The sequence below is a fragment of the Chroicocephalus ridibundus genome, chromosome 5 (genome assembly GCF_963924245.1).
Source record: "Chroicocephalus ridibundus chromosome 5, bChrRid1.1, whole genome shotgun sequence".
NCBI lineage: Eukaryota > Metazoa > Chordata > Aves > Charadriiformes > Laridae > Chroicocephalus > Chroicocephalus ridibundus.
The window spans coordinates 42,386,309-42,411,774 of NC_086288.1; the positions used below are offsets into that span (position 1 = coordinate 42,386,309).

General features: G+C 67.6%; 1 protein-coding gene across 8 annotated transcripts; it reads right to left on the reverse strand.

The window, feature by feature from the left end:
- Positions 1 to 3,737: 3,737 nt before the first annotated feature.
- On the reverse strand, positions 3,738 to 25,272 carry EBF4 (EBF family member 4). Of its 8 annotated transcripts, XM_063336476.1 has the most exons (18): positions 25,001 to 25,272; positions 24,044 to 24,159; positions 18,437 to 18,593; positions 18,120 to 18,183; positions 17,997 to 18,052; positions 17,620 to 17,693; positions 16,683 to 16,751; positions 11,847 to 11,928; positions 10,017 to 10,134; positions 8,908 to 9,041; positions 8,702 to 8,828; positions 8,009 to 8,097; positions 7,427 to 7,492; positions 6,690 to 6,867; positions 6,429 to 6,611; positions 5,750 to 5,953; positions 5,332 to 5,407; positions 3,738 to 5,208 (listed from the first exon to the last, which is right to left on the reverse strand). In XM_063336476.1, the coding sequence occupies exons 1-17, from the start codon at positions 25,265 to 25,267 to the stop codon at positions 5,337 to 5,339; spliced, it is 2,055 nt and encodes a 684-aa protein (XP_063192546.1). In that variant the 5' UTR covers positions 25,268 to 25,272; the 3' UTR covers positions 3,738 to 5,208; positions 5,332 to 5,336. The 8 variants fall into 8 exon arrangements, with proteins under 8 accessions (XP_063192546.1, XP_063192548.1, XP_063192544.1 ...); XM_063336478.1 differs by lacking the exon at positions 8,009 to 8,097; XM_063336477.1 differs by having other exon boundaries at positions 5,203 to 5,407; positions 8,908 to 9,038.
- Positions 25,273 to 25,466: the final 194 nt, after the last annotated feature.

Genomic DNA, 25,466 nt, shown 5'->3' on the forward strand with positions numbered 1-25,466 from the left:
TGGGTCCCTGCCCGGAACCCCATCCCCACCCAGACCCCCACATCCAGCCCTATCCCAGGGCCTGGTCCCGGTGTCCCTTGGCTCCCACAGCCTGGGAGAAACCTGGGCAAAGGCCCCGGTGGCAATATGTCCCCGAGGATTATGGGACAGGCCCGGGTGGTCCTGGGGGGGTGCAGACCCCCATAGCAGTGTGGTGCCCCTACCCTGCTCAGCCGAGCCTCTCGCTGGCAGCGGCAGTGGGTCCCAGGGAGGTGGCAGGAGGGATCCCCGGTGCTCCGTGATGAGGGGCCATGGCGGGCACGTCCCCCACTCTGCTCCAGCTCTCGCCCTGCGCCGCAGCTCCCTCGAGTGCAGCCTGAAGAGTCATCGAGCGCTCGCTCGCCGTGAAGTGCCAATTCCAGCACCAGCTGCACCACGGTGCTGGGCCAGGCGCCGGGGGGTGGCCGTACCTGCAGCCTCCGGTCCCTCCAGTGACATCTGTGGCCCCCAGCAGGCCATGGCCACCCCTGGGGGATGCCTTGGCTGTGGGACAGGGACCCCTGTGCGGGCAGGGGGGCTCCAGGACAGAGTCCCAGCACACAGCAGCATCCCGTGGCTGTGAGACCCAGGCTGGCCTCGAATGCAGCCCACATCCCATGGGAATGTGGCACGTCCCCAAAGGGGCCATGGGGATGAAGTGGCCCCAAACATGTGTGGATTGCCCGGAGCGTTGCCACGCTGGGTGCCACCACCCTCCTGCACTCACTGGCTGCAGGAGGGTCCTGGCAGGCAGCGGCTGCCCCCCGTAGGCAGGGGCTGCCGGTTTGCCGTCGGCATGGGAGCCGGTGCCCGGTGCCGGCTGTGCTGTGGCTGCCGCTCGCCGAACGCTCCCGCTCACCCTGGGCTGCGCTGGCACCCGCCGCCGCTGTACGCACAGGCAGCCTCATTAACCTTTCTTGATTAAGGCAATTATTTCCAGCACATTATCCTCTAATCTAAACATCGTGGCTGCGCTGCTCCGGGGGGGCTGGCGGGCGGGAGCCGGCACCCGCAGACGGAGGGACTGCGTGCCATGGGGAATGCCAGCAGGGCAGGGACGGCGGGGGGTGTCCCCAGGGTCCCCAGGTGGGGTCCCCTCCCTGCCCTGCCCTGTCCCGTCCCAGACCCGCAGGCAAAGAGCTCTGTGCAAAGAGGTGGGATGAAATAGGGGGCCCAGGGGGTCCTTGGGGCGACCATGGCTCATGGGAGCCCCCGGCCCTGCTGCTCCCCAATGGGGGCAGTCCCCCACATTCCCCAGGGGCCAGAGGATACCCCTGTGTGGGGCTGGGGGCTCCAGGGGGGCTGTGGGGCTCGCCCTCCTGGTAGTGTGGCTGGGTCCTGCGTCCTCGTATGGGATGCCCCATCTCCACAGGTGGGAACCCCCGGCCGAGGGAACTGGGGGGAGCTGGGTGAGCTGGGGGGGCACCCCGGGAGCTGTCGCTGGCAGCAGGGCAATAAATATTTATGGGTGTTAAGGCAGATGCTCTCAACATCGGTGGGAGGGGAGGGGGCTGTTGGCACGCCATCAGCATGGCCGTGCACGCTGTCCCCAGGTGTCCCAGCACCTCTGGCACTTTCATGTGCCAGGTGAGCCTCCGGCAGCCCCAAGCCACTGGGACAAAATGGCAGCAGGGAAACGCCAAAGCCCAGAGCCTGGTGATGCTGGGTGACCCCCCCAGCTCCCTGCCTGGCCCTGGGGCTGCCCCATGGGGTCACTGCTGTTGGGAGACCCTTGGCTGCACCCCCTGGCTGTGGTGGGTACTTAGGCGTGCACTGGTGGTCTGCGTGGGGGGGGACCCCAGACAGGAGGGAGGGGAGCCCCGGGCTGGGAAGGGACTGGGGAGGGTGCTGGGCATGGTGGGGCTGCCTGGGTGGTTTGGGGTGTCAAGGGCAGCCTGGGAGGGGGGTTTGGGCTGGGCTGGAGGGTGGGGTCTGGAGCCATGGGGACACCAGTGGTGACAGAGCAGGGCTTTCCCAGGTGCCAGGCAGTGGCTCCGTAAGGAAAATGGGTGCTGGCTGGCAGCACTCGGTGGGTGTGCATGTCCCCACCATGTGTGCCATGTGCGTGTCCCCATGGCCTTGCCATTTGCATGTCCCTGTCACACGTGCATGTCCCCACCGTGTGTATGGCCACGTTCGAGTGTGGAACCCCCCAAGGCAGCTCCGTGCCCCTCTTACTTGTGCCCAGGGCATGCTGGCAGGCTCAGCCCTGGTGGCAGAGCCCTGCCATCCCGTTGCCAGGTGCTGCCGTGTTGGTGAAACCCTCCCGGCAGGGCTGGAGCAGCGGTGCCAGGCAGAGACCCCACGGCTCAGGGCTGATGCTCCTTCCTGCGGGGCTCTGCAGGCGGCAGGGGCTGGGATTTCGGGGTGCCCTCCCCACCTCCACATGCCAGGTCCTATCAAGGGCATAGCCCCCTGCCCACCCCACTCTGCTCAGGGTGCCTGGGTAGGGGCAGGCCCCTGTTTTTGGTGCCCCTGTCCTCCCGGAGCCCTCCCCCCCGAGCCATCCCTGCCCATGTGCACAGCAATGCTTTCAGAGTGGGGGCTGTGACCCCTGGCCTGCCCTGGTTTCGGGGCCATGGGCAGTGCTGCTGCAGGCATTGACTGATGCCCCCTCCCCTGGGACAGCACCTCGGGGGGGGTCTCCACCTGTGGGCTTCAGAGCAGGCTGAGGCGGGGGTTGGGATCCTTTGGGACACGCAATCTCAGCTGCGCTATGCTGGCCCCGGCTATGGCCGGGGGGGTGTCCCAGTCCCTGTTTGACCATGTGGCAGCACCAGGGGGTGTCTGTTCACTCCCTTGGCATGCAATGAGCTGCAAGGCCTCGGCTGCCTTCGAGAGGGGTCCCTGCAAGGATGCTGCCCACCCGGGCAGGGCTGGATGGTGGCAGCGGGGGGCCCACGGAGAACCCCCCACTCTTACTTGGTTGGGGTGCTGGAGCCACAGCATCTCAGGTCACTCCCATGGGCAGGCAGGTGCTGGCCGGGGTGGGGGAGGCGCGGGGAGCCTCATCCCACTGTGGTACCCCAAATTTGCATGCCGACCCTTGCTGAGCATGGCCAGGCCGGGGTGACCCAGCTGCACCCAGCCAAGCTGCCCCGAACGGGGATGGACAGCCAACCCACCCCCCCAGCACGGGGTGCACCCCAGGGTGAAGCATCCAGGGTCCCGATAGCCCACCCCATGGGGCCACCCCAGCTCCCACCTGGTGAGTGGCCGGGGGCTGGCAGTGGGGTGCAAGGGGCAGGGGGGACACATAACCCCATGTCCCCCTGGGGGTCTGACGCCACAGGCCATGGGGGTGGGGGGCAGCTGCCCAGGGGTCCCATGGGTCTGGCGTGGGAGTGAGCGCCACACCCACATTTCCAGGGCTCCGGCAATGGGAACAAGCTGCGGGGGGCTGAGGCCGCGCTGAGTGTTTCCAACTGGGGTGGGGTGGGCTGGGACCACCGCTGGCACCCCGAGCTGCCCAGGGTGCGGGGGCAGGACCCCAGGGGGCCATGGGGAGCAGGGTGGGTGCTGCCAGCCTGGTGCTGGGGGTGGGACGTGAAGCACCCCCATCCCCTCTCCCTGGGGCTGTCCTTGGCACCCCCACGCACTCCTGCTGCTGTGGGGCCGGTGTCACTGTCCCCAGGGGTGTCCCCACGTGCTGCCCCCTCCCCGCTCACAGACCCCCGGAGCCGGTGCCCTTCTGCAAGGCCTTTTATTTCCATGTCAGAAAGGCCCCTGCTCTGAGGGACCCCGGCATCGTCGTCCTGCACCACCACCACCACAGGGGGACCAGGACCCTGGGGGGGCACCCTGTCCCCAAGGGCAGGTGGGAAGCTGCCGCCAGCCCTGGGACCCCCATGGTGACCCCAGGCAGGGGCTGGAGACCTCAGCTGAGGACCCAGCACCAAGCGAGGGGCAACGGGGGCTGCACAGGGGGGACGCTTGCTGACACTGAGAAGGGCACCGTGGCATCACCATCCCTGTGGCACACAGCGGCACAAGACACAGCGGGGGACACGGGCCACTCCCATGGGCGGGATGCGGGCATGGGGGGAGTAGTTTGGTTTTTTTCCCTTTTTCTTTATTTACAAAATTCCTGGCTGCTCCCTCCCGGCTGGGAGGACAGGGAAAACCCCAGCGGAGGGAGGCAGTGCCAGGGCCGGAGGTCTCCTGCCCACCCTGTCAGAGCCCCTGCCCGCTGGCTCGCCTGCTGCTAAAAATAATAATAATAATAATATTATATTAATAATAATGGTGATATTAATGAGAAAAGAGCTGTGGTTGTGTCCTGGCGCAGAGAGCCCTGGCAGCTGATGGGGCCAGGAACCGTGCCATCCCCATGGCGGGGGCTCAGGTCGGTGGGCTGGGACAGCTCACGTCCCCCTGCCCGGGCGGTGCCGAGGCCCCCATCCTTCGTGGGGGCGCAGGGCACAGGCAGAGATCCGGCTTCGGCCGCCCGGGAGCTGCGGGTGGGCGGCTCCAGATGTGGAGCTGCACATCTGGGGAGAGAGTGCTGGCCAAGGTGGTGAGAGAGCCGGGAAGTGTGTGTGGGGGGGAGCTGGGTCCCACTGGAGCAGCCCTCCCGCCCCCGAGCATCCATCCTGCCTAGGAACATTTCCCCCATCCTACCCCGGAGCATCCGTCCCACCTAGCAATATTTCCCCCATCCTGCCCTGGAGCATCCATCCCACCCCAGAGCATCGCTGCTGCCTTGGAGCACCCATCCTGCCCCAGAACATCCCCCCATCCTGTCCCGGAGCACCCCTCCTGCCTTGGAGCATCCATCCCTCCCGCCCTGGAGCATCCATTCCTCCTACCCGCGAGCATCCTGCCTGCAGCTTCCGCTGCCCCACACCCCCACCAGTCTTTCAGCATCTTTCTGAGGCTAAACCCAGAGCGTTTGGGTCTTTCCCCATCCCCAAGGCCCCTCTCGGACCTCAGAAGGGGCTGCCTGGCAAGCTGAGCCATGCCAAGCCACGCCGGTGCTGGCCCTGGCCAGGGTCACCCCACTGCGAGGGAGCTGAGCTCCATGGGGCCGGGCTGGGGCAACCGCAGGGCAGCGGGGCGGTGGGTCCCGGAGCCCTGCGTGCCCTGGAGCGGGTCAGAGGGGCTGGCACTGCTGGGCTGCGAGGCCACGCTCAGTCCCAGTCCATGTCACAGCTCCGGCTCACATGGGTGGCATGAGGTGGCCGGGCACGGCTGCAAGGGAAGGCGAGGGGTGGGCACGCCGAGGCAGGGGGGTCTCTGCCCTCCTTGGCCCCGCTCCCCCTGCCCGTCCCAGCAGGATGGGGGGTTCCGGGGCTGGCACATCCCAGGACCTACTGCGCTTAGGAATAGGCCAGTCCCTGGAGCGGCCGCGCAGGCGTGTGGAACTTGTCCGAGTCCTCGAAAGCCGGGTCTGGGTGGTGGGAGAGAGGGAAAGAGAGGGTGAGCCAAGGCAGGGAGGAGAGGTGGGCACGGAGGGACAGGGACGAGGGTGGCATGGTGCACCCCTCCCTGCGGCGCAGCCCCAGCCATGCCTCGGGTGCAGGGAGGAGGCACGGAAACGGGCAGGGGTGCAGGCGGGAGAGGGCAGGCAGCCTGCGGGAAGGGATCTGCAAGGCTGCAGGCAAGTGCCCTGCAGGCACCAGGGTGGGCACGGTGACACCGGGACCCCCCCTCCCCCTCTGTCAGGCAAGGGGGACCTGGGGGTGTGCTGGGGGGGGGCAGGTGGGGGCAGCCCTGCCTGCGCTGGGCTCACCTTGCAGGCTGCTGCCGCTGGTGCTGGCGCAGGCGGGCGGCGGGGAGGTCTGTGGCCGCACCACGGGGGCGAAGGCGCTTTTCTGCTTCACCGCCGAGATCATGTTGACGGGCGAGAAGGAGAAGACCCCGGTGGGGGTGGAGGCGTTGGTGCCTGACGGGAGGGTGATGGAGGAGGCGCCGAGCGGGGGGCTGGCGGGCATGACTGCGGGGAGAGACCCACTCAGGCCGGGCAGAGCTGGCGACGGGGCATCGCTCCCCATGCGGGATGCCAACACACCCTGGTGACATCGCATGGGACCCAGCTTGCCAGAGCTGGGGCTGGAGCTTTCTCAGCTCAGGTCACTGTGTTCCTGCTCCCCCTCGCCCTCGCAGACAGCTTTGGGGACACCCTGGAGCTGGCGTATGGCTTTGGGGACGTGCCAGGGCTAGTGCATGGCTTTGGGGACATGTCAGAGCTAGTGCCCGGCTTTGGGGATGCCTTGGGGCTGCTGCTTGGTTTTGGACGATGCCTTGGGGCTGATGCATGCCTTTGGGGACGCCCCAGGGCTGGTGCACAGCACTGGGGACTCCCTGGAGCTGGTGCATGGCTTTGAGGACACCCCAGGGCTGGTGCATAGCGTTGGTGACTCCCTGGAGCTGGTGCATGGCTTTGGGGACACCCCGGGACACCGACTCACTGGCATAGGGGGAGTTGGCGGTGGAGCCGTTGAGGAAGCTGGGGGAGCCGGGCACCCCCAGGCCAGCCATGGTGCCGCCGCCGTAGCCATTGATGCCGGCGGCACCGCTGTAGCTGCTCTGCTGCGGCGTGGAGCTGGGCACGTAGCCCCGTGGCGAGACGCTGCCCGTGTTTCGGGAGTAGCCTGTGGGCGAGAGGGGCCGCGGGTGGCACAGGGCAGGCAGGGACCCCCTCCCGCCGGCCGGCACAGCCCCCGGCCCACCTTGCTCGGTGCCCTGTGGCGAGTCGCCGATGTTGACGGCCAGCTGGCTGCCGAAGGAGTTCACCCCCATCATGCCGGCGGGGCCGTGGGTGCCGGCCAGCGAGGAGAGCTGGCTGGGGTTGCGGGGGACGCTGTACAGTGCCTCGGCGATGTCTGCCGCTCGCTTCAGGATGATGTCCTGGGATGGGGAGGGGGACACACATGGGGACGGTGTCACCCCATGGCATGTGGAGCCTGGAGTGACCCCTCTATGGGGCAGCGATGGGGCAGGGGAGGGCTGAGACCGCCCCAGCTCATGTCACCTCCCAGGGCGCCTGCAGCCCTGAGTGTCCCCGGGGCGCAGGACGGGCTGTGCCGGGCAGCAATGGGACAGGGGGATCGAGACCCCCCAGCTCGTGACGCCGGCCGGGAAGGACGTGGGAACAAAGGCAGCTTTGGAGGCGCCAGCCCTGCAGCCTGACCTGGCGGCTCCCCTTCCCCTGCAGGTGGGGGGCTCGGGGGGGCCCACAGCGCTGACTCAGCGCCCGAGGAATCCTGATGTGAAGCAGATGTGGGGCCGGGAGGCCGGGGCCGGTGTTGTCCCAAAGTACATCAACGGCTCCTGCGTCCTCACTGCAGCGCTGTGGGCTCGGGGTGCAGACCCCGCCAAGCGGGCAGGGTGGGGGGACGGGGGCAGGAGGGTGGGATGAGCTGGGGGGGGGGATGGCAGGATGCGGGTGGGGGGGGTGTCACGGTACCTGGTTGCTGTGCGGCATCCCATAGAGAGCCTCCACCAGGTCGGCCGCCCGCTTCAGCAGGACCTCCTGGGCAGGGAGCGGGATGGGGATCGGGGGGGGGCCCACACACCCACCCCAGCCCCACCTGCACACGGGGGACATGCAGGCACCCTGCCCTGCCGCGTCCCCATGCTGGTGACACATCCCCACCTCCCCGAGGTGCCATGCGATGCCCAGAGCCCCAGCCCAGCACCCCACGGGGCCCATTGCACCCCCGCCCTTGTCCCTCCCTGTGTCCCTCCATGGCCCTCTGTTCCCATGGGTCTGCCGGAGACGGGGAAGCAGCATGGACCCCACCACACAGAGCAGGAGCTGAGGGTCAGGGAGCCAGGCCAGCCCGCGGGCTGCACCCAGGGGCTCTGTGTCCCCCTCCCTGTCCCTTGGCCCTCTGGCACTGCCAGGGAAGACCTCTGGGTCTGGGTAAGGTGGTGCCCAGCACCCATGGGTGATGGCGTGTCCCTGCCCGCACCCCGTGGGTGTCACTGGGCACGGCAGGGGGCACGGCACAGCCTCTGCGCCAAACCCAGGCCAGGAGGTCCCTACCTTGGGCAGGCGCTCAGGGTCCCCGGGGTGCCGGGGGATGACCTTCTGCAGCCGCTGGAACCCGTAGTCGATGGTGGGCTCGTTCAGCGCTGACGAGAGAGGGGGGCTCAGCGGCTGCTGCGTCCGGGGCCACCCTGTCCCCCCCCTGCCCCGGCCCCATGGGGAAACTGAGGCATGGGCTGTGGGGTGCAGGGCTGGAGCATAGTCGGGGGGGGGGAACCCCACCTCCCGCACAGACACCCCAGCTGTGCCGCCTGTCCCCGACCCGTGCCAGCAGCCCCTGCGCCCCTTCCTCTCCCAGCCCCTTGTCTGGCAGCCGCAGCCCCCAGCACCACCGCAGGCGTCCCGAGGGGACTGGACGGTGCCGGAGCGGGGCAGGAACTGGGATGACATGCCCAACCCTGTCCTTGCCAGCAGGTCCCCCCCCAAGTCACAACCCTACCCTGCCCCTAACTCTATGCCCTGCCCCCCAACCCAACGCCTTCCTGCCCCAAATCCTTGCCCTACGCCCATCCCCTCGCACCCTGCCCCATCCCCTTGCCCTAACCCTGCAGCAGAGCTGCCATGGTGGGGGGCGGGGGGTGGTCCCAGTCAAGGTAGGGCTGTCCCCAGGGGCTGGCAGCGGGCACAGAGATGCTCTGGGCACCATCCTGGGGGTCTCGGCCTCCTTCCACGGGGGTCTGCGCCCCTCACCGGTGTAGACGAAGCGTCCTGGGGCGCCCTTGCAGAACTGCTTGGACTTGTAGGAGAGCGTCACCTCCACCACGCCGGGGATGTGCCGCGGGGGGGTCTGCACCCGGATGGCGTGAGGTGTGATGAGCTGCAGGGCAAGACTGGGCTCAGCCTGCAGCCGGGGAGGTTGTGCCAGCCCCCCGGCACCCCTCCCCGCTATCCCCTACCTCGCTCCACACCAGCATGGTGCCGAAGACGACCTGCAGCCCGTCGAAGAAGTTGTCCCCGATGACGATGACGGTGGCACCTCCTGTGGTCCAGCCCTCGCTGGGGCTGATGGCTTTGATGCAGGGGGTGGCTGCTTCGGGCGGGAGGGGAGAGACAGGGCAGCAGTGAGTGTGGGGGCACGCGGGGCGGGAGCGGGGGGCGCCGGGGTCGGGGCCGGGGACGCGAGGCTGGGGGAGAGAAGGCAGAGAGGGAGAGCAGAGGCAGAGAGTGAGAACCAGGCAGTGGCGAGGGGCAGGGGACAGACACAGGTGGCCACGGACGCACGGACACGGACAGACGCCAGGCGGGAGCAGGGGAGGAGGGGGACTGGGTGGCTGGCACCGTGGGATGGGGGGAACCAGGCAGACGGGGACAGATGGGGACGGTGGGGAGGGGATAGTGAGGGAGAGTGCGGGCAGGGGATGGAGGGGGAGATGGAGAGCATGCAAGGGACAGACAGACAGACAGGGAGCAAACAGGTCAGACTGGCGGACAGGGCACGTATGCACTGGACAGAGGGACACAGAGAGATGTGGTGGGTGCACGGAGGGACAGAGGGGGGATGGACAGAGAGCACCCAGGAGGGCAGGGCAGCCTGCGCGCACGGGACGGACGGAGGGACGAAGGGACAGACAGAAATCGCAGGTGCACGGCGGGTGGATGGAGAGGCCGTGTGCGCGCGCTGGGTGGATGGACAAACGTACAAGGCATAAATACGGGGCTGGGTGACCACCTCCAGGGCTGCCCGGGGTGCCTGGGGGGCCCGGCAGGGAGATGCTGGGGCTGGGGGAGCTGCAGCCTCTGAGCGGTGTGGGGCAGAGCTGGGCACAGGCGCGTCCCCCGCGGGGGTCCCAGCACGGGGACACGGTCTCTGGGGCTGCCCTGGCGCCGTGGGACACACACGGCTGTGGGGCTGGCTCTGGCACAGCCTGGGCAGGGGATGCCGTGGCAGGAGCAGCACCCACTGGCATGGACGCGTGTCTGTCCCTCCGCGTGGCCGTGCACACGCATGTGCGTGGGGCACGTGTTCCGCGTGCGTGGGCACGCCGGGCAGCCGGCAGGGACTCACCTTCGGAGGGGTCGAGGCGCCGTGCCCGCCGCCCATGCTTGGAGTTGTTGTGGACAAACATGTTGTCGGACACGGCCAGGACGTGGCCGTCCACGTTCACCGTCGTCGAGACGACCACCTGCGGGACAGCCGGCTCAGGGCCACCGTTGTGTGTCCTCCCCCGCCCTCCCTGGGGTATGTCACCTTGCCCCCTGCTCGTCTCTAGTGTCCCACCGCTCCCCTCGGCATTCCGGGAGTGCCATGGGTGCCCTCTGGACCCTCCGCGCCTTGGTGGCGACACGCGTGTGCAAACCTGCACCTGCGCGGGTGTGCACACGTGTGCGTGTGCCCGGCTGCGTGTGCGTCTGCACGCGTACGCGGGCGCAGGAGCGCTCGTGTGCGCACGCGTGTGCCCCCACAGCCGCACAGCACACGGTGCCACGGGACCCCCAACCCTGGCGCTGCCCCGGCGTCAGCACCGGCCCATCACCGTGTCACCAGCCTGGAGGAGCCCGGACCCCAGAGGACACACCAGTCCATCCCCTGTGTCACCGGCACAGGGGACCCCGGCCCCCAGGGGACACCCCAGCCCATCCCCTGCATGCCCCCCTCCCCCTTCCCCCCCCCCCCCCCCCCCCCCCCGCACCCCGCTCTCCCCCTCCGGCGTGGACTTGGCTGCTCTCCCGGAGCTGCTTGGCGCTATGCAAATTGGATAGGTCGTTAATCATGTAAAAATGTCACAATTATCATATCTTTACGAGAGGCCCTAATGAAGGCGCCCGTGCTGGGTGGGGGACGGGCCGGACCCCCCCCCCAACCACCGCACTCTGCTCCGCTCCCCAACCTCCAGCTGCTGCGGGGAGAGCTGGGCTGTGGGCTGGGGACACTTTGGGGGGGGACACAGAGTGGGGACGAGGGGAGACGGTGGAGGGGGCTACGAAGGGGGCGAGGGGAATCAGGGTTTGCAAATTAGGGTTTGCGAAGACGTGGGGGGGGGCGGGAATCAGAGTTTGCCCGTTAGGATTCGCAAAGGGGGGGAGGGGAATTAGGGCTCACAAATAAATAAGAGTTTGCAAAGGGGACGAAGGGAATTGGGGGGTTGAAAAGGGGCTCCAGGGGAATTATTAGGGTTTGCGAAGGGGTTCAAGGATGAGGGTTTGCGACGGGAGCGAGGGAAATCAGAGTTTGCAAGTTAGGGTCTGCAGAGGGGGCATGGGGAACTGGGGTTTGAAAATAAATAAGAGTTTGCAAAGGGGGGGCGAAGGGAATTGGGGTTTGCAAAGGGGCTCCAGGGGAATTATTAGGATTTGCAAAGGGGTTCAGGAATTGGGGTTTGCGAAGGGAGCGGGGGGAGTTAGGGTTTGCAAACTAGGGTTTGCAGAGGGGGCATGGGGAACTGGGGTTTGCAAAGGGGTCCAAGGGGAATTAGGGTTTGCAAATTAGGGTTTGCAAATTAGGGTTTGCAAATTAGCGTTTGCAGAAGAGGGGAGGGCAACTGGGGTTTGCAAAGGGGTTGAAGGGCAGTTAGGGTTTTGCAAAGGGATTGGGGGAAATTAAGAAAGAGTTTGCAAGTTAGGGTTTGCAAAGGGGGCATGGGGAATTGGGGTTTGAAAATAAATAAGAGCTGGCAAAGGGGACGAAGGGAATTGGGGTTTGCAAAGGGGCTCAAGGGGAATTAGGGTTTGCAAAAGGGGTCAAGGGGCATTGGGGACTCGAGTCCCAAAAGGGAATCGAGTTCCTAATTCCCCTGCAGCCCTTTGGGAAAATATATGAGGTCTCCAGACCCATCCCCGCCCCCCGCAGACTTGGTGTGTGGGGCAGGGTTTGGAGGCGGGGGTGCCGGGTGCTCACCTGGAAGCGCCGCATGTCCCGGGGGTTCCCCGCGTTCTTCAGGCAGTTTTGGTTGCATTTGAGGAAAAACTTGAGGAAAAACCTGGGATGGAAGGAAAGATCCCAACAGTTGATGTTGGCAAACCGGGGTGGAGGGGGTCCCAGAGACCCTGTGATGTCTCCTTCCACCCCATCCCGTGGTTCCTTGGCGCTGGAGCAAAGCTGCTCCAGGTGAGTGTCACCGCTGTCCTGGTGTCCCCAGATGGAGGTAGCTCCCTACATGTCACACCATGCGCCGGAGATGTGTGTGGGTGTTCCCCATGGTCTCCCGCGCACCCCCCAGTGACACACAGGTGTGCACGCACCGTGCAGAGGTGTCCACAGCCGAAAACACACACACACGTGCGTGTACACACACACACACGCACACACGCACACACGCACTGCGCGGCCGCAGGGACCCTGGTGCATCCTATGAGCCCCCCCTGCTGTGCTGGGTGCTGCCTCTCCCTGCCCATGGGGGTCCGGCGGGTGCCAGGCATCATCCCCGGTGGAGGATGGACGGGCAGGAGGGCGAGCTGCTCCCGCCACGTCCCGGCCTGCTGAAATATTCAGGCTGCTTGTCCATGGCCCCGTAATCAGCCTCCGCCCCTCAATAATTAATGGGCAGCAGCAGCAGCGCTCACGCTAAGGGCTGGTACGGGAGGAGAGCGCGTGGCCATCACGGTGCCCACGCGTGTGGATGGCGGTGTGCGTGGATATGCGTGGGGGAGCACAGATCCACACCCAGGGGATGGCCAGACGTGGTCCCCAGGACCTGGGTGCACACCGGGATCCCACCCTGCGCACTTTTGGGCATCAAGGTGAGAGACCTGGTGTCCCTGCCCCCAGCTGTGGACCACCCCATGGGTGAAATGGGCTACCTGCATGGTCACCCACGTGCCCACGGGCACGCTCACCCTGCACAAACATGTGGTGCGCGCACACACGCACACATTTGCTCTGCTCCATGCCCAGCCATCACGCTGCGCCAGCTCACTTTGCCATGGCAGATCACGGCGCTGCGCCAGCTCATTGCACCGGCCCCGGTGACCGCACAGTGCCAGGTCACCGCTGTGCCAAGTCACCACACCACCGTAAGTCCCCGAGCTGTGCCAGGTCACCCCTCCATGCCAGGCTACCGCCATGTGCCAGCTCGCCGCACTGTCTCAGCTCACTGTACCACGCCAGGGCACTGTGCCACCCATGGCCACTGTGTCGTGCCAGGTCACTATGCCATGACAAGACCAATATGTCCCTCTGTGCCATCTCCTTCCCTTGGCCTGGTATGGGTTAACTCATCCCCTGGTCCCCTCCCTGATGTGCTTGGGCTCTGCCCTGCCCACCACTACGAAGCCCTTCAGCAGGTCCAGGGCACTGCATGGGGCTGGTGCACCCCAGTGCCCCATCCTACCCCATCCCACTGTGCCATCCTGACCCACCCCAGTGTGCCATCCTGTCCCCCATCCCAGAGTGCCATCCTGCTCCCATCGCAGGGTGCCATCCTGTCCCTGTCCCAGTGTCCCATCCTGACCCCTCTCAGCATGCCATCCCGCCCCTATTCCACTGCGCCATCCTGTCCTCCATCCCAGCGTGCCATCCTGCCCCCATCCCACTGTGCCATTCTGTCCCCACCCCAGAGTGCCACATCCTGTCCCCACCCCTATGTGCCATCCTGCCCTATGCGTGTGCCATCCTACCCCATCCCGCTGTGCCATCATGTCCCCATCCCACTGTGCCATCCTGATCCCCATCCCTTCTCGGCAGCCTGTCCCGGCATCTCATCTGAGCACCTTACCCTGAAGTCCCGTCCCAGCACCCTGCCTTGGTATCCCACCCCAGCCCCCCACCCCAGCCCCCCGCCTCAGCCCCACCAGCCACCTCCCTGAGCGCTGCAGTGGGGCTGGGGAGGGGGATGTAGGGGACAGAGGGGTGGGGAGGGGACACGGGTGCCCAGGGGGAAGTTTCCCACAGCCCGTTAGGTGCTGGTGGAGGCTGGAGGGGAGGACGGGACCTCGGGGGATGACGGGGCACCCAAGGACACGGGCACCCCTGGGACCCCCTGCAATGCGGGCACAGGGACAGGAGCGGTGGGCGCAGCCTCCCCAGCCCCAAACCCCTCCAGCCCCATCCCTGGGGGGAATTGGCCAGGGGGCACAGACCCTGGGGCCATTGGGGGCCCCCCAGGGGACTCTGGGGACCCTGTGGGACCACTGAGCAGAGAACGCACCTCCAGACTGTGCCACCCCAGGGCCTCCTGCCGTCGGCCGGCGCTCACGGAGAGGGGCCCCCACACTGGTGCTGCCGGGATGCTGCCCATAGGGGGTGGTTTTCCCGGGCAAGGAAGAGGGGGGACCCCCCCGTGTCCCCCCATCACCCGCCGCCCGGCAGGTGGTAATCAGAGGAAGGAAGGAGCTGGAAGACGGCAGGAAAACTCCACACACACCCCCGCCAGGAGATTGACAGAGGCCGTTTGAGGCTGGGGGGGCGACCCCCCCGGCCCCCCCGACTTCCCCCCCCCCCCCCCCCCAGCCCCCCAGCCCCGGCTCTGTGCTGCTGAGGGGGGGGCTAATCCTGAACCCCAGGTCGGCCTCGTCCCCCCCGAGCGGCAGCCGTGCATATGGGCCCGGGAGTTAAAAATACAGGCGCTGTGCATGCATTAGCATCCCTAATGCACAGCGCTCCCCATTTAATATGCAAATTCCCGGCGCTGCTGCCGAACACCTTCTGTTCCGAGCGCATAAATTTGAATTTGCAATTAGAATAATCTTGTATAATTAATGAAAAGCGTCAATTTTAGCTCCTAAGTAATTTGATTAACATGTTGATAGGGCACTTATCTGGCTCTCTAAACCAGTGGGGCTGGGCGTCGGGCTGGGGAGCGGGGCTGAGGGGGGGGTGCCGAAGGGGGAGCGGGCGGTGGGCTGGGGACTCGCCTGGCCCCGGGTGACCCCCGAGGGCCCTGGGGACGGAGGAGGACGCAGGGGCACGGGGGAAACCCCCAGCTGCCCTCAACACAGAAGAGGGATGGAGTTGCCACCAGCCTGAGGGTGTCACCTCCTTGGGGCAGGGCCCTGAGGGGTCCCTGGGGAGAAGGGGGCTGGGGTGGGCTCGGGGGACACTTGCCATGGGGGTGATCACCCCACAGGAACGCAGGGCTGGGCTCAGCCTCAGCCTCCAGCACGGGAGGGTCACAGGGCACCCTGGGACACCCTGCGCAGCCTAAAACCACCAGCACGGGGTGCAGCACCCAGGACACCCACGGGGTGAGGAGGCTGAGGGGACAGGGGGACATGAGGATGCTGTTACTGGCAGGTTTGTCTTGGCCGGGCTGCGGCGGCTGCATCCCATGTCCGGGCTGGGAGTTCCGGGGGCCACGATCCCCACGGCTGGCCAGGGCACAGCTGGCCGGGGGCGGCGGGGGGGCGGCACAGCTGGCTGGCGCTGGCAGCTCCGGGGGAGGACAGGGGTCAGGGACCCGCTGCAGCAGGTCCAGCGTCACACTCTGGGGGGGATGGGCCGGGGACTGAGGGGGTGCGAGCAAGTTCTGTGCCACCCCCCCAACCTCAGGGACCCAGGCATCCTCCAGCACCTCAGGTCTCGGCGCAGGGGGAAGCCACTCACAGGGACACCCCAGGACCAAGGGACCCCAATTGCAGGCAGAGGGAGGCAAGGAGGGTGCACAGCACTGGCCAGCCCCTGTCCTCCCCGCCACGTCCCCCAGGCCCCAGTGCTGAGGTGACCGAGCCCTGCAGAGCCAGACAGGGCCCCCAAACGCCCCAGCACTCCCAAAGAGCCCCGCTTCACCTGGCGTCACCAGGGAGGTGCCACCATGCCAGGAGATGCGTGAGGACCCCTGCATGGAGACAGAGGGGTGGGGACGCGACACGCTGCGTGGAGGGACAGAAGGGCAGATGGATAGACCTGTGGGGTCTGGGGATGCTGTGAGATGGAGGGAGGAACAGCTCAAGGGCTGGTGAAAGGGGTGGAGAAGGGAGGGAGAGAGGGAAGAAGAGTGGACAGGTGAAGGGAGGGATGGATGGATGGATGGATGGATGGATGGATGGATGGATGGATGGATGGGTGGATGGGTGGATGGGAATGAGGGATGGATGGAATGAGAGATGGGTGGAGGGAAGGATGGGTGGGTGGAGGGAGGTGGGCTGTGTGCTGTCCAGGGAGGGCAGAGGGTCGGGGCTGCAGACAGACAGACGGCCCAGTGCCAGGAGGACACGGTGTCCATGCCCGCACCAGTGAGCGCTGCCTGCGCTGGGCTGGGTTTTCTGCCTCCCCCAGTGCTGTGCCGTGGGTCCCAGCCCAGCAGGGAGGATGGGGGCATCCTTCACCTGAGGGCATGTACCCGGCCCGTGCCACGGGCACACGCCTGAGGACACAATGCAGCCCCGGGGTGTCCCTGTGGCACGTGGCCGAGGAGCTGGAGCGGGGCTGCCACACGTTCCCTGTCGCTCGCCGAAGTGGCTGGATGTTGCCTGTATTATTTATTTGTTTGATGCGCGTCGGAAGTGCCGCGCTGACGGCAAACGGCGCTTTCCCCATCTGTCACGGCTGGTTGTCACCGCAGCCCGGCACGGGGCCCGGCAGCCACCGCAGCGTGCCGGACCGGGGGGCACCGCGCGCCCTCCCGGCCCTCACACGCTGCTCCCCCAGCTCATTAGCGCTAATGAGGCAGTGCTAGTACCTGGTCCCCAGCCCTGAGGACTCCCCGCCTGGGCTCCCTGGGGGACCCCCCTGCCGCTGCCCCCCTCCCTCAGCCCCAGCGAGGCGCAGGGGGGCATCTGCGCCCGGGGCCCCCGGTACCTGTCGATGATGACGGGGTCGGAGGGGGTCTCGTTGCGGTTCCCACAGCTCTTCTTGTCGCAGCAGCGGCTGGGCACGGCCAAGGAGAGGAGCAGGCGTGAGGGGAGCTGGGGGGCCGGGTCCAGCCCCACACCTCCCAACCCCCAGGGGAAAACCCGCCTGACCCCCATTTCCCACCCCTGTGCCCCCCCACCGTCACCCAGCCCTGTGCTGCGGAACAGGGGGGTCCTGCCCCATGGCGGGATGGGGCTGGGGGCAGAGGTGCAGAGGGGACAGGCGGGTGCCCCGCAAGGGCCCAGAGTGCTGGGCTGGGTGGGGGACACCCCAGGACAGGGACATTTTCTGTGTGATGCCAGGGCATGGGGGGTCGTGGCAGAGAGGGTACCCCTGGGGTACCCACCTTAGCCACCCCATGCTACTGCCCCACATCATGGGGCTGGGCTCCAACTTGGGGCTCTCTGGGGCTCGGGGTGCACCCCAGCCTTGGGAAACGCTCAGTGAGCCAAGTCGGGGGGTGGCCTGAACGGGGGGTGACCTGGCCCCGCACCATCCCTCGGTGGCTCCACGTCACCCACGGGGGACACCCAGGGCTGGGCTCGTGCCGCCGCCAGCCGACAAACACGGCAGTGCTGGCCCCGGGGAACGCAGCGGGGAGGGGGGACCCCGGCCCTGGCATCGTTAGCGTGGCTCCTGGAGATCAATTAGCCGCGCTGGCACGGAGCGCTAATTTGCACAAACACCAAGCGCGAGGGTGGTAAACAAGAGCGGGGCTAATGGGGCACGGGGGACCCCGCGCTGGCAGCAGGCAGCTGGGGCAGGCAGCGCTCGCTGCCCGTCTGCCCAACCAGGGACCCCTGGTGCTGCCGGACCCCCCCGGGACCCCCACCAGACCCCCCCCACACACACACCAGGACCCCCCACTGAGACCCCCACCTACCTGCACATGATCTCGTGGGTGAGGAGGACCCGGCACATCTCTGGGTTCTTGTCTTGCCCCTCGTAGATGATGGCCTGGGAAGGGGGGGGGGGCGGAGAGAGCACGCAGGGGGGGTGCCATCCCCTCCCAGCACCCTGCCTGTCCCCTGCCACCCCTCCAGCCTGTCTCCAAACCACAGACCCTCCCTGGGTGACCCCAGCCAGGGTTGGGGACCCCAATGGCAGCTGGGGTGGGGGGAGCGGGCGGGAGAGGGGCTCGTGCCTGCCTGGCGCTCTGGTGTGCGCAGATGGCCCCGGGGGCTCGCTGGCTGATGGGGTCGGGGGCTGCGGTGCCGGGGGGGGTTAGCCCGCACCCCAACCATCCCGCTCCGTCGTTACCTGCTTGGACATGGAGTCGATGAGGCGGACGTAGAGGTCCTGCTCGGTCCGGAGCCCTGCGGTGAGAGGGAAGGGGTCAGCCCTGCCCGTGTCCCCCCATAGCCCCCTGGCCCCGGCACCCACCGTTGCTGTACAGCAGCTGGAGCCGGTAGTGGATCCCGTTGTTGGTTTTCTCTCCGTTCTGCTCCTGGGGGGAGGACAGGGGACATTACAGCCCCCTCTCGATGCAGCCCTCCACCAGCCCCAGCCTGGCCCGGGGCTGCAGAGCTGCTCGGGCAACTCCCCACATGTGCAATGAGTTTGGGAGAGGTCTCAGCCTCTGCAGCACAGGCTCCAGCGCCCCTCCAAGAGCAGGGGGGTGGCTGGGCAGAGTGACACCATCCCCACCACAACCCCATCCTCACCACAAGCTTGGCCCTGGGGCAGAGGGGAGGTCTCACCCGCTCCTTCTCCACGAAGTCGATGAAGGAGGTGCGCTCGATCTCCACGGGCTGGCCCTGCCGGTCGTACATGGCCAGGACGAAGTGGAAGAAGTTGGATTTCCGCAGGTTGGAGGGGGGCTGCTTCTCAAAGTGGGCTCGGGCCAGGCCCACCCCGCTGCCAGCAGGAGGAGGAGGAGGGAGGATTAAGCACGGGGCGGCTGCCGGGACCCCCAGCATCCCCTTCCCCAGGGCCACCCCATCACCAGCGGAAGGACTCAGTGGGAGCTGCCGAACTCCCCCACGGCGGGCGGCGATGCCCCCTGGTACCCCAGGGTGCTGTGGACCAGGATGGAGGCAGCACCCAGGACCCCCACCCTGCCCCATGGCCAGGACGTGCCCATGCCCAGCGCGTCCCTGCCATTCGCAGGGCTTGTCCCCGGGGGAAGCGAGCCCGAAGTCAGCCCCGGTTCCCGGGGAGGGGACAGTCCCTGAGGCAGCCCTGGTGCCGGGGGAGGGGAATCGCCCCCAGGGCACTGCTGGGGCTCAGCTGCCGGCCCTGCACCCTATCATGGGGGTGGGTGTCCAGGGTAGGGGTCACAGCTCCTCGGGCTGGCGGGGGGACACAGGATGAGACATGCCAGCAACATCCCAGGGGACGTGCAGCAGCATCACCTGTCCTCAGCTCTGCCTACACCAGGGGCAGGCACCGGGGACAGGAGGGGACAGGATGGGACGTCCCTGAGCCTTCTACACCCGAGCCCAGCCCCAGGGCATCCCGCTGCCAACCCGCAGAGCCACCTCTGGGCTCTCTTGTAGCACTGGCTGCTCCGAGGGCCACCACTGCTGTCCCTGCATGGACACCCAGGGTGACAGGATGGTGACAGCACAGAGGAGTGTGGCAGAGCCATCCACAGGGACGATGGCTTCAGCACTGACCAGTCCTCATCCTGGTCACCTCGTACGCAGCCCGGCATATGGTCCCGGTCCCCGACCAGTGCCACCACCGGTGCTGCGGCAGCCAGCGCGGCGTCAGCGTGGGGGGCCGCGGGAGCCGGACCAGCCCCAGCGCGGCAGCCGGCGAGGCGAGGGGGCCAAGATAAACACACGGATGTAAAAAGTTCCCCCCTTTCATGATTAAAAACACATCAGGCAATGGACAGGGGCAGGGGGGTGGGTTTGGCTCCCCCCTCACAGATCTCAGCAGGGCTTAAGCTACTGGAAGCAGCTCCCATGCTGTGCTGGGGACAGCCCCTGCGCCCCATGGTCACCCCAAAGACCTTGCAGATCCTCCCCCCGCCCCGGAGTGGGGCAGGACCCCACACACCTTCCAGCCCCCCACCAAGTATGGAGCAGGACACCGCAGATCCTGCCGTGCCCCACGGTTCCCACTGGTGTGGGGGCAGCCAGGGCCTGGGCAGGGGTCAGCACTGGGGTGCAAATGCAGGGGACACACACAAATATGCGGGGCGCAACCCCGCTGGGGGTCCCTGCCTACCCCGGCACCCCCAGCCCTGCTCCTGGAAGCCCAGCCAGGGCCACAATTTGTGGGGCGATGGGCTGGGGGCCAGGTATGACCCACCAATTGCTGGCCCAAGGTGGTGCCCTCTGCAGGGTCCCTCTGACACCACTCCTGGCCATGCTGGGACCCGACTGTCACCTGATGGGTGGCGTGGGAATGGTGCAGGGTGGTGGTGGTGTCACACCCAGCCCCCTTCCCGCAGCACCCCACCAGGGCGACCATTGAGGAGAGGAGCCCCGGGGTGCAGGGATACAGTGCCTTGCGCCCAGGGGCATCACTGGCTGCATGGGGATGTGGGGACACAGGGACAGGGGGACACAGGGTCCCACACAAGCCACAGCCACCAGCATCTCCTCCAAAAATGAGAAGAAATCAGGGATTCGGCCCTTTTACCAGTGACCTGCTCCTGTGGCTTGTCCCAGCAGCACCCAGGAGCCTGGGGCAGAGCCAGCACAGGGTGGGGAGGCACCTTCACCTCCCTTAACGATGCTCCTTTAATTACCCCCCTGGCATTGCCCTCAGCCCCAGCTCCGACCCCAGCTGTGGGCACCAGCCAAGGCCAAGTGTGAAGCCCGGATTCTGAAAGCCTTGGGGACACTTCTCTGGCGACACTTTTCCGTGATGGAGGAAAAAGCTTGTTAAGCTGATCGCTGGGGAGCCGAAACGTCCCCAGCTGGCAAATGCTGGGGTACCCGCCTGGCACGCTTGCCTGGCACACGTGTGCCTGTGTGCATGGCCAACATGTGCGTCCGGCCACATGCGTGTGGACAGACGTGCACACACTCGTGTCCCTGGTCACTGCTGATGGCCGTGTCCTGGCATACCCTGTGGGTGGCCCTTGTCCCCTACCCCAGGGCTCCAACCAACACCAACAGGTTTGCTCTTGGGGCCCATCCCCGTGGCATCTGGCCCCACAGCATGGGGTGCCGACCCCACCCGGACCCCACATCCTCACCAGACACCCTCCCCCTGTACCCAGCCGTCACTCCACTCAGCTCCCTGAGGGAGGGGGACCCCCAGTGTCGCGGGGACCTCTCTGTCCCCCAGCAGCATCCCTGGCCCTGCCGCGCTGGAGCCCGGCCACGGGACTCCCAGCTGATGGGAAGGTGACACGGTGCCGGCAGGGCGGCTGCAGCAAGCCAGCACCCCCCCGGCCCCCCCATTCCCCTCCGCCCCCAAAAAGCTTCGGCCCTAGAGTGCTCGGGGGGGAGGGCAATGGAGCCGCCAGCCCGGGTGGGTAATGGCTGCATCTCTGCTCCCAGCACTGCCGAGACCCTAGCGCTCCGAGAGCCGAGCCCGGCTGCCATTAATTATTAAAGGCAATCAGAGCATTTCCTAGCAGAGGAGCCCAGCGAATGTCTCTTACAGTAAAGCAGCATCTTCCCTTGGCGGAGCCGCCAGGCACCCGGGGCACCGCGCAATTACGCAGCCCCGGCTCCCCGGGCGGCTCCGCCAAACGGGGGGCAAAGGAGGGGGTGGCCAGACCCTGCATGGGTAGCCGAGACCCCGCATGGGCTCATCCCGCAGCCCCCAGCCCCTCTGCCTTGCCCTGGGACCCCAGCACCCCTGAACCCAGGGACACGCCATGGGTGATGGCTGGCATCACCCGGGGAACGTGCGGTGGCCGCAGGGTCCCACAGGAGCGGGGGGGTCTTTGTGGGTGGTGGTACAAGCCCCCCCGGCCAGAGGTCCGAGAGGGGTGCGGGATGCAGGGTGAAGGCAGGCTGGGTTTGGAGGTGATGAGCACCCCATGAGCATGTCCACACGCATGTCACGGCCGGCACATGTGGCACATGCCCATGGGATGGGGAGGAGAGCGGGGTCTGGAGGACACCGCAGGCTGCCCAGCACCCGGCTGGGCAGGGGCAGGGGTGGGCAGGGGATCTGCGGGCCCCATCCTTGCGCACTGGGCATGTGGCACAGCAGGACGCCGTTGGCACATGGAGACACACGGGCAGGCGCGTCCCTGACGCTGGGCAACATCGCTGTCGGAGCCGCTGCAGCCGTCCCAGCCCTGTGTGTGTGTGTCCCCTGTCCCCCTGGGCTGCCGGAGCCGGGGACGGGTGGGAGGGGGGGCAGATTTCACCCCCCTTTCTCGCAGCCCCGCTCTGGGGCACGGGAAAGTTTCTGGGAGCGCAGCAGGAAGGCCAGCACCTCCCTGCACCGCGGCACCTCCTGCACCCCAGATAGGACACCGCAGCCCCCCACTGCGTCACTGACCCCCCCCAGCACCCTGGGGCCAGGTGGGACCCTCAATGCAGCTGTTCTCCGGGGGCTCCAGGCTGGGCTGTGGCAGTGGCTGTCCCCCCCAAGCAGTGTCTGCGCTGGGATGGGACTGGGGTGGCTTTGCTGGGGTTGGCCAGGGGAACGCTGCAGTTTTCAAGCATCTCGGAGTATCTGCAAGCATGGCAGCTTTGGGGGGGGACCTCAGGGAGCCCCCAGGGCTTCAGCCGTGGGTCACAGCCTCCAGCGGCGCAGTCACAGTCCCCAGTAGAGAGTCAGTAGCGGAGCTGACATGGTGCCTGGGGACCCCAAGCTCGGGGCCGGTGCACACAACCGGACAATCTAGCCCACGGAATGGGTCGGCTCTGGAAGTGCCGGGGACGTCCCACTCCACCGGAGCCCCACGCAGAAGGGACATACACCCCCCAAACCTGCTGTTCCTGGCTGGGCAGAGGGCATGGGGCACCCCAGGAAGGCAGTGCCCAGGCTGGCCCAGGTCCCCTCACCCGTCCATGCTGTGGGGCACTGGGGCTGAGCTGCAGCATTGCCTGTCACCCCTGGACAAAGCTGCAGCACGCTCCAAACACAGCTCCCCCCTTACCGCCCCCCCCGCCCCAAACCCCACAGTGCACACAGTGGGGGCAGCAGGAGCTGGGGGCAGCAATGAAGGTGTCCTCCAGCCACAGCTGGGACCCCTCCAGGCACAGGGTGGAGAGAGAGCAGGGGCCAGGGTACATGGACCCCCCCAGGAAGGGATGAGAATGGGGTGCAGAGAGCCCTGAGACCCCCCCAGGGAGGGCAGGAGATGGGGACAGGGCACATGGAGCCCCCGAGGGAGGGAAGGGAATGGGGCCAGCTGGGGGACGGGCGGGCATCGGGCTGCGATGCGGTGATCCCGGCGGTGCCAGCTGCCTGAGTGGTTGCAGCAGTCGTTCCCCACAGCTGATAGCCACCAGCCCTGCCCGGGAGACAGGGATGGCACCGCTGTCCCAGCTTTTCCCAGCAGAGACGGGGCTCACGGTGCCGGTCCTGGTCCCGGTGGACACACGGCACAGCGCAGCACGTCACGGCAAAAGATCCTTGCAGCTCCAGCAGCGGCTCCTGCCCCACAGCCAGCATCCACTGGCCCTCCCAACACGCGGCAACGGGCCTGGCATGCACGGGGTGCCAGGGGGCTTGGGATGCCGCAGGTACCCGGGGGTGCTGAGGTCTGCGGGGGCCCCCAGGATACCCGAGGTACGCAGGGGTAGGGGATACCCGGAGGCCCAGGGAGCCCAGGGCATGTGGGGCAGCTGGGGTGCCTGAAGTACCTGGGGGGGTACGAGGCACCTGGGAGGCTCAAGGCATCCAGGCTGCCCTGGGATCCCGGGGTGCTGAGGGTATGGGGTGTCCAGGGTGTCCAGCGTGCCTGGGGTGTGCAGGGCACCTGAGATGCCCGTGACACCTGTGATGCCCATCGTACCCAGGATGCCCACAGTCTCTGGGATGTTCACAGCATCCGGGATGTCTGTGTAGCCCGTGGCACCCGGGATGCCTGGGATGCCCACAGTGCCCAGGACACCTGCGGTACCCAGGATGCCCACAGTGCCTAGAATGCCCATGGTGCCTGGGATGCCCACAGCGGCTGGGATGTCCGCAGTGCTCAGGATGCCTGCAAAGCCTGGGATGCTCATGATGACTGGCATGCCTGCAGCACCTGGGACACCCGTGGAGCCTGGGATGCCCGTGGAGCCCGGGATGCCTGCAGTGCCCAGGATGCCCACAGCACCAGGGATGCTCACAGAGCCAGAGATATCTTCATAGCCCAGCATACCCACGGCACCCGAGATGCCCACTGCACCCGGGATGCCTGCAGTAAACAGGATGCCCGCGGAGCCCCTTACCTCTGTGCCGCCGTGCTGGCGTCCAGGATGCCGGTGCCCTGCAGCCAGCGGACGGAGGGCAGCCCAGCGGTCAGCGGCTCTTCCTTCATGGGCAGCCCCCCCCGGGGCAGCGCCTCCTGCACGGAGAACATGGCAGGGGCTCAGCGACCGTCCCCAACTTTCCTGCCCCGGGCCCGGCAGCAGAGCTCAGAGCCGGGCAGGTGCCGGGGGCCGCCGTCCCGGCCGCCGGGGAAGCGGCATCTGCGGCGGGTGGCCGGGCGGGAGCCGGGGGGAGGCTCGGGGGGGAAGCTCGGGGGAGGCGGGAGGCGGAGGCAGGCGGAGGCAGGGCCGGAGAAGTTGGAGACGGAGGCGACCAGCAGCCAAGTGCGGGGACCGGGAGGGGAAGGGGCGGGGGGCGGCGGGGGGGCGGGAGGGATGGGGAAGGCAGGGGAGGAGTGGAGGGAGGGATGGAGGGAAGGAGAGGAGGAGTGGAGGGAGGGATGGAGGAAGGCTTAGAGGACTGGAGGGAGGGATGGGGAAGGCAAAGGAGGAGTGGAACGAGGGATGGAGGGAGGGATGGAGGGAGGCTTAGAGGACTGGAGGGAGGGATGGAGGAAGGCAGAGGAGGAGTGAAGGGAGGGATGGAGGAAGGCTTAGAGGGCTGGAGGGAGGCAGAGGAGGAGTGGAGGGAGGGATGGAGGGAGGCTGCGAGGACTGGAGGGAGGGATGGAGGGAGGCAGAGGAGGAGTGGAGGGAGGGATGGAGGAAGGCTTAGAGGACTGGAGGGAGGGATGGAGGGAGGCTGCGAGGACTGGAGGGAGGGATGGAGAGAGGGAGAGGAGGAGTGGAGGGAGGGATGCGGGAAGGCTGAGAGGAGGAGTGGAGGGATGGAGGGCGGAGGAGGCCGGAGAGGGGCGCGGGAGGGGGCAGGCGCGGCCCGGGATGGGGCGGGGGCGAGCGCCGGCGGGGGCTCGTTACCGGGCGGGCGGCGGCGGCGGGCGCGGCGCGGGGCGGCGGTGGCGGCGGCGGCGGCGGCGGCAGCGGCAGCGGCAGCGGCAGCAGCAGCAGGAGCGGGCGGACGGGGGGGCCGGGGGGCGTCGGGGGCCCGTGGGGGCCGGAGTGTCCGGGGGGGCCACCTCCCCGCCGCCGCCCCGCGCCCCGGCCCCGCCGCCCCGCCGCCGCCACCAGCACCATCAGCACCAGCACCCGCCGCCGCGGCCCCGCCGCCCCGCCGGCCCGGGCCATGCCGCCGCCGCCTCCCCGGGGAGGCAGGGCCGGAGCCGCCGGGGGAGGCGGGGGCCGCGGCCGGGCAGGCTGACATCATTCCGGGGAGGAGCGGTCCCTCCCCGCGCCGGCGGAGGGGCTCCGCGGCCAGCGCCGCACCGGCCGCGCCGGGGGAGGGGGCGGCGGGCAGCGGGAACCCCGGGGACAACCGGGACGGGAT

Bases quoted from the DNA above. Each gene is read 5' to 3' on its own strand.
- EBF4 (XM_063336473.1), bottom strand. From the start codon at position 25,267: ATGGCCCGGGCCGGCGGGGCGGCGGGGCCGCGGCGGCGGGTGCTGGTG. The intron at 6,868-7,426 runs GTACCGTGACAC...TCCCCATCCCAG, and splicing joins GGATGCCGCACAGCAACCAG to GACATCATCCTGAAGCGAGC. The intron at 5,408-5,749 runs GTGAGCCCAGCG...CCCACCACCCAG, and splicing joins CAGCGGCAGCAGCCTGCAAG to ACCCGGCTTTCGAGGACTCG.